The following is a 12,421-nucleotide window of genomic DNA, read 5'->3' as shown; positions in this document are numbered from 1 at the left end:
CAGACGACACTTTGCCATATTAGCAACGTATTTAAACAAGGGGAATTTACGCATTGTAATATAGTTCTTAAAAATATCCACTGTGTAATATTTTGAAAGATATTTATTTCTCTGGCTGCCACCATCCCACCTCCAACCCACACACACTTTGAAAAACACACTGTCTCGCTACAAGTAACGTCCAGGTAATGTGACTCGTATGATGAGAAGGAACAGACAATAACCTTCAACAGCTTCAACAGTTAAACTGGCTCCCAAATCTTTACATTCTTGGATTGTTTTTTTGTAAAGGATAAGAGGACATTCTAGTTTTTACATTTTTTGTAACACATTTCTTGAATGTAGACTGAAGAAAGTAGGACTCAACAAGTCCAACCACAGTTGTAGAGACAGAAGTTCAAACGTTTTCATACAATTCACAAACCTTGCATTAGCTATAGCTTCAAGAAGGAGGCACTACTGTAATTCTCACACACACACACACACACACACACACACACACACACACACACACACACACACACACACACACACACACACACACACACACACACACACACACACACACACACACACACACACACACACACACACACACACACAGTGCAAATTCATGTTGTTAAAACCCACAGTTAAAATCAAGAAGACTAATTCACTGATCTTTTCACGTAGTAATTATGTTTCCTTTACGGATGGACAAAATCATAGAAATTTAAATAAATCTCCATCCTCTAAGTGTATTAAAAAAATCCAACCTCACTGACTAAAACTAATTTGATTTAAAATTTAAAAACAAAACTGACAATCACATTAACATTTTGTCAATAACTTATGGATGATTAAAAACTTAACATACCACTTAACACAAATACAGGCTCACGAGGTTGAGTGAATACATGGATACAAACATAGATATTGAGCAATGTGTTAAATGTTTGGATTCTTTGTGTTCTTGTCAAGGCAGATCTAATCTAATCCTGTACAGGCTGGACTAGTGTAGAGAGAGAACTGGAAGAAGCTGAAAGTGTGAGGGAGACACTGCCTCACCAAATGTTAAAAAGCAGGATTCTGTGTCCAGTGGACCGCTAGAGACCGACTGGCCCCCAGTGGTTGTTTCACCGGCAGCCAAGCCTTGTTTAAAACAACATGGACCATCTGTCTGGGTCATTTAAGTCCGACGTCTTAAAGCTTAAATCAGACAAAGAACCAGTTGGGTCCAAGTCTGAGTTCTCGTTAGTGAGCATTCTGGGCGGCAGCATCGCTCTGCTCCTGCTCTCTCTTCTTCATCGCCTCGATCACCGCCATCTCCTTGGCCTCCTTCTTCTGGTTCCTGGCTTCAAACAGCAGCCTGGAAAACAAGAAGTGTGACCTCAGTAAACTAAAAATCAGTCTATACTGAGAGGATTCAAATGAAGATGTCATGGAAATGCAAGAGTAAAGCCCCTTTTACACAGGACAAAACCCCCACTAACACCCACTAACATCTGGCTTTTGTCTGCAATGAGTGGATACAATCGGCGTTCACTCCCCCGTCAATCGACTCTGCAGGAGACACTGGTTAATATTGGCTACGGCTCCGATTGGCAATGATGGAAATGACACATCTGGGTGAAAGCACTAATTTTGCAAGACAGCGAGGTGAGAGAGCGTCTTAGTTTTCAGTGTGTTTGGGACGAACATGACACATCGGGAAAAAAAACTGAGGTAAACTCCTCTGCTGGCAATGTGAAGGGAGTCGATCGGCTTTTTTTGCAGGTTTATCAGCATATAACTGCTTATTTTGGTGTAAAAAAGGAAAAGAGTTGCAAGACCCTGACCTGTTTTCAATGATCCTCTGGACGATGTCATCAGTGGTGAGATTATTGCTACTATCGATGGTCCTGAATACCCCCCTCTTCCTGGGCTCCTGAAGACACAACACACCACTGGTTATTTCAAAACAAACAATTCCACATTTCCCGTCCAACCTGTGTGAAAAACCGAAAAAAAAGAAATAATACACAACACTGAAAAATAACAGTGGGATAACACCTGTTACAATTTAACACTGTAGAGCTCCTGTGAAGTTTATTATAGTTTTCTAAAACCAGAATAGAGCAATAACACATAATTCCTTAGGGTTGAAACAATAATTGAGAACAATACTGGGAGTATCAGTGACCAATCCGGGAGTGGTCACTGATACTGAGTGAAAACACCACTTTTATTAAACTACTCCTCATCACCTATGCTAACAGTTATATCTGATTTCCTAATAAGACAAACAAAATTAAAAAAGACATCTACTGTAACTATGAAGCACAACTGTGACTACAAATGGTTTTCTCAAGTTTGAATCTACTAGTTTTCTTTAAGTCATTTTGTACAAGTGTATCTTCCAAATGAAAGCAGTTTGAAATTAATTGAACTTCCAATAACAAAGTTGTTGTTTCTCTTCTGCTTTATAATTCATGTTTGCTTAGGCTACAGAAATACAACTCAAAGCACCTAATGAGTGAGAGGTAACATGCGACAAAGGCACTGTATACGGTGAATGATGATAATGGACCAGACGGATGCACCACAGAGTGACCTGAGTTTAGAAGTGGACTTAACCGCCTGATCCTGATCAACCATTGAAAAGTTGTAACAGTGAAAGCTGCATTAATAATGCAGCTTAATAATTCATGTACAAAATTTCATTTTTTTTTTATGAATCACTTGTCACTTTTTCCACATATTTGTGTACATTGCATTGCTCAGAGCATTCTTGAAAAGGAACATTCGGAGTCACATATTGGGATTTTGAAATGCTTACTCAATGACCATATTTTGACCTTGAAATAATCTCATACTAGAAACACATGTAACATATAAATGCAGTCATACAGTCGTAGGCGTTGCTCACAGACAGTAGGAACCTGTACTCACAGCGTACGGGTCTGAACCATCCTTGTCAGGAAACACCTCTGTCTTGCCATGACACACCAGATCCACCTGCGCAGTTAAACAGACACACCTGGTAAACCCAGCCATCACATCCTACATATCTGTATATCTACAAGTGTATTCACTGTGGAGTAAGTGAGGGGCCCTGTGCTGGCAGATGTACACGCAGATTATAAAAAAAACTACAACAGCAATGCTCTCTCTTTGCCACGACCTTCCCCTCTGCCTGAGGATTTAACCGATGACTTTGACAGTGTAAGCCCCTGCGCGTCAGTCATTAACAGGCCCAATTTTAAGACGGGGAGGAAATTAAAAAACTTGACATAGCTTTATCAAAATAAGTAAACTTCCCTCAGTGCAAAGGGGTCAACAAACAGTTTTAATCATATATACTTTACAGAAAGCGTAAAGACAGGGATTTTGATGTAAAAATGCTGATATTGCTTTTTTAGTACATAAATTCATCATCACCTTTAAATTGAAGATCTTGAGCTTATATTTCAACACTTCCATAAGGGGGCGCCACAGTATTGAATCAGTTTTAGTCTTGGGTTAGCTCTTTCAAATGTAGCTACCACAGAGTGATCTGAAGTTCTGCTCTACACTGTTTAAGACACTTGTGATAACTTGTATTACGTTCTGTGTTGAGAAATGCTTTAATGTGTGTAATATTATTATGCTGTCACTGTAGCCAAAGCTATTGCTAAACTGTTGTTGATATCTACAAACTATCTTTATTAAATTAAGCTATAAATACTTTAATAAAAATAATATGATCAGACTTAAAACCACACAAAGTCAACTCACCTTAAAGTGATCCAGAAGGTCTTTGCCCACTGCGTAGGTTGCACCAATCACAACCTCTGACACATACTACGGACAGACAGGAGGACAGCGAGAGGAAAAACAGATTCATTTAGTCGATTTTTAAACATTCCTGTTTAAATGTCCATCTTTGACAAAACTGCTCACTGGTCCAATTCAGCCAAATTCTGTACCTCATCATGAAGTCTAGAGTAAATTTAGCGGTTTTAGGATTGTGTAACATGTTTGTTTTTTGTGTAACATTCTCATAAGTTATTTGAACTTCAACACAAACTCACACCGGGTCCAGATGGGGCCACAGAGACACCTTGTTCTACACTGATAGCTGACCAGCAGGAAGAAGGGGGCAGAGAGCCAAGAGCACAGAGTGTGCGGAGCAGAAATTCATCCTGCTGTGCTGAACATTTTTTCAGTGTTTGAACTCACCCGACAGGCCAAGACACTCAGTGTTCTCTCGTGGATGTTCATGATTGGATAGTTCTTCCCCTTGTACCGATTCACTTCCTGAAGAGAGAGAAGAGCTCAGTGACTACTTTTACATTTGTATCCTTTTGATAAGCTGCTAACACAGTAGGTCTAATAGTGCTATGGACAATCCTACACCTCCAAACTTTCCAATACCTCTTTTACACCAACATTAGCAAGTATACATGGTTTTTTTAAACCTGCTAAAAGAAGGTTATTGACTCCTTTCCCGTTGCCAATAGAGGAGATTGCATTACTGTTTTTTCCCCCCGGTGTGTCAAGTTCAATGTTACAAACACACTTAAAACTGAGGTGCTCTTTCACCTTGTTTACTGAGCCAGAGCTGATAAAACCCTGTGTCAACTTTAGGGTAATTTCCCCTGGAAGTTAATGCTGGTTGTACCCATTCCCATTGCAGACAAAAGCCAGATGTTAGTGGGATTTATTTTTGACCAGCGGAAAAGGAGCTTTACAGTTAAGATGGTCTTTTTCACCGTCTAGCCGGTAAGTCTGGGCTGCTCTTGTTAACTTGTTCCAAATGTTTCTCTTGGAACCTGCTGACACAGCAGGGAGTGGTGAATTTCTCACACTTTTGTGTGTTTGTTGAGATGTGTGAGTGCATGTGCGTAGTTAGACGTACCTGGTCAAAGTGCAGACCTACGATGACATACGGCCTCTCTGCCTGCTTATACACCATCTCTAGGAAGTCAACATGGCCAATGTCTGTGAGGAGTTTGTGGTCAAGGAAACAACTATAACATACATAGTAGAAATACTGTTAATACTGAGGTTATTAGCAGGATTACACAAAAAACACTCAAAGGATTTCTATGACATTTTGTGGAGGGTGGAGCATGGCTCAATTTTGGTGTGGATCCAGTTCGGGGGGGGGTGACCTTGAACAAAATAAATCTGGCATGTTTGGGGGAATGATAATTATGTGTATGTGCAATTTGGTGCAGATCCTAATAAATATCTGGATCTATAAGGATACGGAAGAGGTCAAATGCTCCAGCCACATAGATGATGGTGTCATCTGGCTGCGGCTCTTTTCCTGAGGCAAACTGGATGATCTTCTGGGACGTCTGGAGGAACTGGGACACTCCAGTCCATGGACTGTGGCCTTTTGGACCCTTGAACACAACACACATACAGTACTGAGTCATAGTGATCATTTGGACAACGTGGCAAAGGCAAGGTGCGATAAATACTAGGATTTATTTATATGATAGGGTTATAAAAAGACCTACCTTTCCAAAGTTGTCTGTATGCTGCTGGTAATCTGGGTTATCCTGCAGAAGTTATAGAAGAATATATTAGGTCAACAGCAAATGAAAAACAAACAACCATTGTCCATACACTGAATACATACGCACATACTCACCATGTTGCTGTGATGGGCTTTGGTCATGAGGAGCATTCGTCCCACCAGGTCAGTGGTGGAGACACCCTGTGTGCGTTTACACTCCCGGTAACGGCCTTCACGCTTCACCTCATCATACGTGTCCTTGCCGTCTACCGTCAGCGTGATGTCATCTGGGAAACAATGACATTGATTCATCATCAACAACATCATTTCATCACATCTGGACTTTGATCACATCTCTATAAAAGGATGAGACTCATTGTGTTAAAACAGGATTTAAAGAGCAGACTTCAAGTGATTCACCTCCGTGCACGCAGAAGTCACAGTTGTACTTGTCCAGAGTCTCCAGGGTGGTGACGTAAGGTGCTCCTTCCACTATCTCATCCACCCACTTGATGGCCCGCACCATCTTGTAGCGCTCTTCCTGAGTGAAGACCGGAGGACCCTTGTGCTTGGAGATCTCCGCTTTGAGAAGGGGCAAAGGAAAATAATTGTTTATTACTGGTGCATCACAAACACATGTATGGTCAGTAATGAATTATGAAGGTGGTAGTCCTAACTTTCAACAGGTCTATCTTTCCTTCACAACATTTTTGTTACACTTATCCTATAAATAAAATCATCTCGCATATAATAGTGAGTAAAATACTTCATGAATACAATACACATTAGCCCAGTTTTTGTCTGCACTAACCAAAAACTACATCCACACTACCACGTTTTAGCTTTAAAATGCATCACTATTGCTACATTATACCTGAAGTCCACACGACTCAGCGAGCACCTAAAGCTGAGAAGTTTGGAGACGCAAATTATCAGTCATGACTCCACTAGCAGCAGGGAAAGCAAAATATTGTGAACACTTACAGTAAGTTACTATTTCTCTTTATCATTGGTCAAAGAAAAGAAATCCCTCATCTTATTTTCCACCATTGCTTTATCTAGAACGTAGTATTTTCAACAAAGAACAAACTGCAGAGTAGACATCCCCTTCCTGTTTACGCAGACGTGCACACGTGCACATGCCCAGTGTATGTGAATGGTCAGATGAAGATGACACATTTTTGGGAGAGTTGGTACAGACAGGGATTATTACCGATGTGGAGCTAAACTGCTCGTGTTGAAGGAGATTGTCATAATTTTAAAACTAAATTGTACTAGTATCTGTGGCATTTATCTAAAAGTTGCATTGCCTTTTGTTATAAAATATATAATAACAGCACGTGATTGTGGAGTTCCAAACCAATGAGTAATGAATATTCAATCTATGCAATAACTTAAAAAGTAGTTTCACAAAAATATGTGCATGTGGCAATTTTACCATCTGTATGTACTCCAGCTATGAGGTAGTCTCCCATGGCTTTGGCCTGGCGTAGCTGGTTGGAGTGACCATAGTGAACCATGTCATAACTGTGGAGACAGAAAAAAATATGTCAACATCATTAGCCTAGAAAACAATAGATACTGCAAACACTCAGTCAGTAAACAGATAAACACACATAACAATAAGGTGTGTGGCCTTCACAATTAGAACGTTATTCAACTGAAGCCCAGACTCACAGCATCATTGTCTTTTAAATGTCTTTCAGACACCTTTGCATGAGAACTTTATTGTTTAACTTTGTCCAATCATTAGTATTTTCTCTTTTTACTGTGACCTTGCACAGTAGAGCACAGTGTTGCCTTGTTTACTCCTTTTAATGTTTTTTTTCCTCACGATTGTCCTATCTGACATTAAGCATCTTTTATCTAAATCCCTTATCTAATCCTAAAACAGTCTGACAGCCACAGAAAGAGTAGCCACTGTGGTAATACAGTAACTTGTGGGGATCGAAATAAACTTGAGAGGAGATGATTATGGTAAGTGAGAGAACGGTAATGCTCAAGGACACTATGCACACAATGTGCCAATGTTTATTTGCTTTCTATCATTCAGTAACTTCTACAATCAGTGTCTTGTTTTGGCATTTTCTTTTCAAATAAATACATGTTGTTATCTGATCTAACTGCAACATATTTAAACTCTTGTCTGTTTTTTACCAAAAGAAAAAAAGAAGCTGTGTTTTCCACTGATATTTTGTATCACTCGGTTTGACTTGAATCTGCAGGGATGTTGCTCATTTGATCAAAATGTGCTTGTATTTCAGCACCCTGCAGCTTAACATTCCTGAAGTTACTAAACATGGAGGACTGCCCCGTCATTCCACAGAATGAGCAGATGCACAAGAGCTGCTGGAGGTAAGAGAGCAGGCTGAACAGAAAAGTGGTTTAAATAATTTATAAGCATGAGTGGGCTCATATTACACATTTATACTTTATACTGCTAAGAGGTCTCAAAGGACTTAATCTAAGAAAAGTTACATGGAGCGCATATGAAACCTCACTCTCATTTTAGATATCTAAGACAGCTATTAAAGGAAGTAAAATAGTACCTATGCTAGCAAATGTGCAGGTCATTTCCAACATATCCGCCTGCTTTAATAAAGGACACGGTACTGTCTGTCACAGCACTTCCAGTGGCCAGGCCTCTCCTCTGTAATGACATTAGCACAAGCTGCTGGTCTGAATTTCCTCAGCAGTAATCCTCCAAGCTCCCTCACCCTGCCTCATCAGGATCAGCTGCCAGTTGTAATCGGGTCTTCTTGAGAGTGACGTATATGCAAATCAGATGTTTGTCAATGATCATTTTTGCAGTACAGAGGTACAACTTTGAGAGTTTTAGTACTAACACTGTAAGGTGTATTGGTGTATTATTTACCCCTATAGTATACATTTTACAACTTACAATCAATTAAATGTCATTTAAAGTTTATCGGGGTGCAGTTACAAAATAAAATAAAATATTTGAATGTCTTGAAAGTCATCAAATGTTCACATACTTTATACTTGTAAAATGAATTGATGGAACATGGAAAGAATCAATAGACATGCTCTGTTAGAGGCACCTTCAGCAGTCTTGTTAATGAAAGCAGTAACTGATGTTCTACACCAACCAGTCCAGTACCTCCTGGCTTATTAACATCTTTCATTATTTTCTGAGATAATAATTAATTTACAGATGCCTTAGCTATAAGTCCTGGACCACAATGGCTCCCCTGAACCCAACAACTGTTAAAAACTGTCATCTTTGTGTTGCAAGAAGAACAGTCTTACATTTCATTTTAACCAATATGCTCCTCTTTCTCTCCCTTCTGTTTCATGTTGTCCATCTAATAACCATTAGATGGACAACATGTCTCGATAGGCCTCCTCTTTATCCTAAAATAGGAAACCGCTGCCCACTACATGCTGCGTTTACATCCGCACACTGGACAACATGTTCACTATGTCAGTTATTTATAACCCTCACAGGACATGTCAATCCAGCTATCAGTGACTGAGACTTTGTTGTGCCGCAAGTCCAACAATGAAGTATTGCATTGCACATTAGGAGTTAGTTTTCTGTTCAGCTAAATCATATGAGGTTCAGGGCCTTTCAGTCCCGAATAACATGTACCTGTCTGACCAATGGGGGGATATGAGTCGGTTACAGCATGACAGACAGACAGTAAATAACTAATCTTGGCATTCCCCAGTCTATCAGGAATAACAACATAAACACTGTCAATAAATGTCACAAAACAACACTGCCAATACTTGGCAGGGTTTCAAATGACAGGGCAGAGTTATGGATGAGGTGTACACGCAGCAGATGAGCTTCTGGACGTCTCTACTGTTTTCAGGAATGCGACTGCGGTCACATCCTGGTTCGTGGTGGCATGTGATTGAAGAATAAGATTATTGCATCATTACAATTGTCTTTGCTGCTACCTTCCTCTCTGTCGGACATTTTCTATTGTATAAATGCTTTAAACATCTCTTTTTATGTTTGACACTGTCTTTTCTCATGGCTTTTATAAATATTGTAATTTTGTTGCTCTATTGTAAACAACAACTATTGCCTTTCTGTCCGCCCTGGGAGAGAGACCCCTCCCTTGTGGCTCTCGCTCAGGTTTCTGTGTTTTTCTTTCTCCTGGTAAAAGGTTTTTCGTTTTGGTCAAATTGTGATTCGAGATTATTGGCTGATTTGATTGATTGATTAAGGTACATAACAAAGCTGTTTGACATTTCCTTTGGGTCATGCCTGCTGTACGCACATTTACATCCAGCATCTGTAACATCTGTGCAGGAGACAATGCAATGATCACAGATTGTATTTAGTCTGGATATAGTTGAAGTAGTGTCATACACACACACAGAGCAGAGCAGAGCAGTCTCAGAGGTTATGAGGTTATGAACAGACAGGACCTTGTCCCGAGTTTACCCCCCCCCCCCCCCCGCGCCTCACGCCTCTGCGCCATATAAAAACTGGTAGTAACAGAGATATGACAGCAGCAGGTGGACGGGGAGAACACGACGCACTTTGTGAATGGAATGGTCAGGGGCATATCAGTGGCTAAGAGACGTAGTAATGATAACTGTGCTGCCTCAACAAGCCTTCAAATATTTGGGCTGGGCTGCGAGCACAAACAGAGAATGGACAGTTTAAAAAAAAAGTAAAACCAGCAAGAATTGTGCTATTTTGAGACGCTGGCTTGAACCACATCCCACAGTTAAAGTAGCTTTGTATGATAACACAGTTAAGACTCCTGTTGCTGAGTTACTAAAGTGCTGATGTGAGTAGCTAGCTAGCATTAGCACGCTAACCCAACCCGGTCCCATCGGTTATTGCTAACGTGCGTGTGACTGCGCACATATAAAAGGAAGATGAGCGGGGAGAAGAGCTGAATGAACCCCCACCGACAGCGGGTCGGTGGCGGGGGGGCACGGACACTCACCAGCCGTCACACCACAGACGGACGACGCGCTTCCTCTTCTCCGGACTGCACACCGAGCCAGCAGGCTTACCGCACCCGGCTCCGTCCCGCCGCTCGTCGGCTGCAGCTTGGTGGTGGTTACCGTTCTTGATCATTTCGACGGGGTTCGGACAAAGAGCTGAGTGTGGATGAAAAGAACCAGAGGTAGAGTGAGTTTGAAAGTGTCCAGGCGGGTCTCAGCCCCGGGTGAGTCAGTGAGACTGTCGGCGGAGAGGACGTCTTCTACTCCGCTCCACTGTAAATGTGAGTGCGTGTGTTACACTGCGCCGAGCCAACGCCTCCACGGCGACGTCACATCGGACGGGCCCGCTCACGTTGACGTGGTGGTTACGTAAGAAGCGCGGAGCTGCTGATTGCGGAATACCTCCAGTCAACACCACCCTAAAAACAAACTGAGCTGCAGAGGACGACTGTAAATAAACATGGCTTTATATTTAAGTATTTAAATATAAAGGGCCCATTCTAGGGCAAAGAAAAAACACAATTTGGTCAATGAAGATGAAACACACTAGTGAAAACACCATTAGGGTTATTTTCTATTCATTTTCTCCCAATAGATCACTTTCACCTACATTACACACTGAACCTTTAAATATGACGCAACTGTTCCTGGTCTCTCTCTCCCTTCTCTCCCCCATTTTCCACCCCTCACCCACAACTGTCGAGGCCGATGGCCGCCCACATTGAATCTGAGGTCAAGTCTCTGTCATTTTTAAGGTCCCGACCTTATGTGAAGTGCTATGAGATCATGTATGTCAGGATTTGTCGCTATGCAAATAAAGTGTAACTGTAGATTTAGCAGATGAAGTTCAAACTAATCTAACTAGGGCTGCAAGCAGCACTGTGCTGCTGCCGCGGAGGAGGGCGAACAGGGACCGAGCGATATAGCTCCGTGTTGTGTGCGTTTTGTGCATCGCGGGAAGGATAAACACGTCACTTCCTGCGTCCGCCACGCGGCGCTGGACCACGCCCACTAATCACGCATTACGGTCCACGCCATCAAGTGTAGACCACATGGTGAACATTTTATGTCAATCAAATTAAAGTTGTCAAACGGGGCTAACCTTCTTTTGGCAGTAGGTGTTGCTATCCCTTTAGTAGTGAACCTGAGGTCAAAAACACTAACTTGTTTCTCTTCAGATCCTATAAATCTTTCAACTTTGCAAGTCTTCAAAGACATCAAAGGAATCTATGATCACTGACACTGTGACATTAAAGCAAACTGACAAGGAATTATTTGCTTAATGAATCCTTGTTCTTTTATATAAAGCCTGGGTTGAGTTAAATAGTAAGTCACAAACAAGTGTTATTCTTTCAACTTTACCCTTTGATACACAACAATATTTTCTATATCTTTGCAGTGAATGAGTTTCATCATTCAGTATTTCAGGTATCCCCCAATTAACTTGTGTTTCTTTGCTATATGTTTGAAATAAATGTATTTTATCATTTAATATTCTAAGTATTCATTAAATATCTTGTTTTGAATTACCACAAATCATTGTTTTCCTTTCTTACTTTATAAACAAACGTAAATTTTGTATTTCTACATCACGTTTACACACTTAAAAAATGACCCATACAGTATGTATTCACTACGGAACACTTACCATACATTTCACACGGCTGCTTTTGCACATCTGACTTACATGAATAAGTCTCTTTTTACAATCCATTACTAGTTAGAAAGGTAAATATGTACAATACTAACTAGCTGTTAGCTAGCTAGCTTCTTTTCTGGCTGTTAACCATAGCTAGATCAACAAAATAAAACTTGAAATATAACAGTATATACTTAATAGACTCATTGATATGCATTTTAAAATATGTTTATGATATAGAGTGTTAGTAAGGCTGGTCGCAATAATTTCAGACTCACGGTTTAATGGTCATAAAGATGTTGCATGAAGAACAGGATGAGGAAAATGAGGAGGCAATTCTTAGTCTTGATTCCGAGTCTGAAATCTCTGATGCTGAGGAC

The 12,421-nt window shown here is 40.7% G+C and overlaps 1 protein-coding gene across 1 annotated transcript; it reads right to left on the bottom strand.

Moving 5' to 3' along the window:
* Window positions 1-85: 85 nt before the first annotated feature.
* Window positions 86-11,343, bottom strand: pcyt2 (phosphate cytidylyltransferase 2, ethanolamine). Its single transcript, XM_034597485.1, has 12 exons — window positions 10,402-11,343; window positions 6,906-6,994; window positions 5,888-6,049; window positions 5,603-5,754; window positions 5,469-5,510; window positions 5,213-5,351; window positions 4,859-4,941; window positions 4,180-4,257; window positions 3,736-3,801; window positions 2,911-2,976; window positions 1,818-1,906; window positions 86-1,348 (listed from the first exon to the last, which is right to left on the bottom strand). Exons 1-12 carry the CDS (start codon window positions 10,533-10,535, stop codon window positions 1,234-1,236), a joined length of 1,215 nt encoding a protein of 404 aa, XP_034453376.1. The 5' UTR covers window positions 10,536-11,343; the 3' UTR covers window positions 86-1,233.
* Between the last annotated feature and the right edge of the window lie 1,078 nt (window positions 11,344-12,421).

The sequence above is a fragment of the Hippoglossus hippoglossus genome, chromosome 1 (genome assembly GCF_009819705.1).
Source record: "Hippoglossus hippoglossus isolate fHipHip1 chromosome 1, fHipHip1.pri, whole genome shotgun sequence".
NCBI classification, from domain to species: domain Eukaryota; kingdom Metazoa; phylum Chordata; class Actinopteri; order Pleuronectiformes; family Pleuronectidae; genus Hippoglossus; species Hippoglossus hippoglossus.
The sequence above is the reverse complement of the archived record's forward strand: the minus strand, read 5'-3'. Positions and strand labels throughout refer to the sequence as shown.

What these genes read in the sequence shown, in the direction of transcription:
- pcyt2 (XM_034597485.1), bottom strand. Translation starts at nt 10,535, where the DNA reads ATGATCAAGAACGGTAACCACCACCAAGCTGCAGCCGACGAGCGGCGG. An exon ending in TGAGTGTCTTGGCCTGTCGG is followed by an intron (nt 3,802 to 4,179) that starts GTGAGTTCAAAC and finishes GTCTGTCCGTAG; the next exon opens with TATGTGTCAGAGGTTGTGAT. An exon ending in CAGAGGATCATTGAAAACAG is followed by an intron (nt 1,349 to 1,817) that starts GTCAGGGTCTTG and finishes CTTGTTTTCCAG; the next exon opens with GCTGCTGTTTGAAGCCAGGA.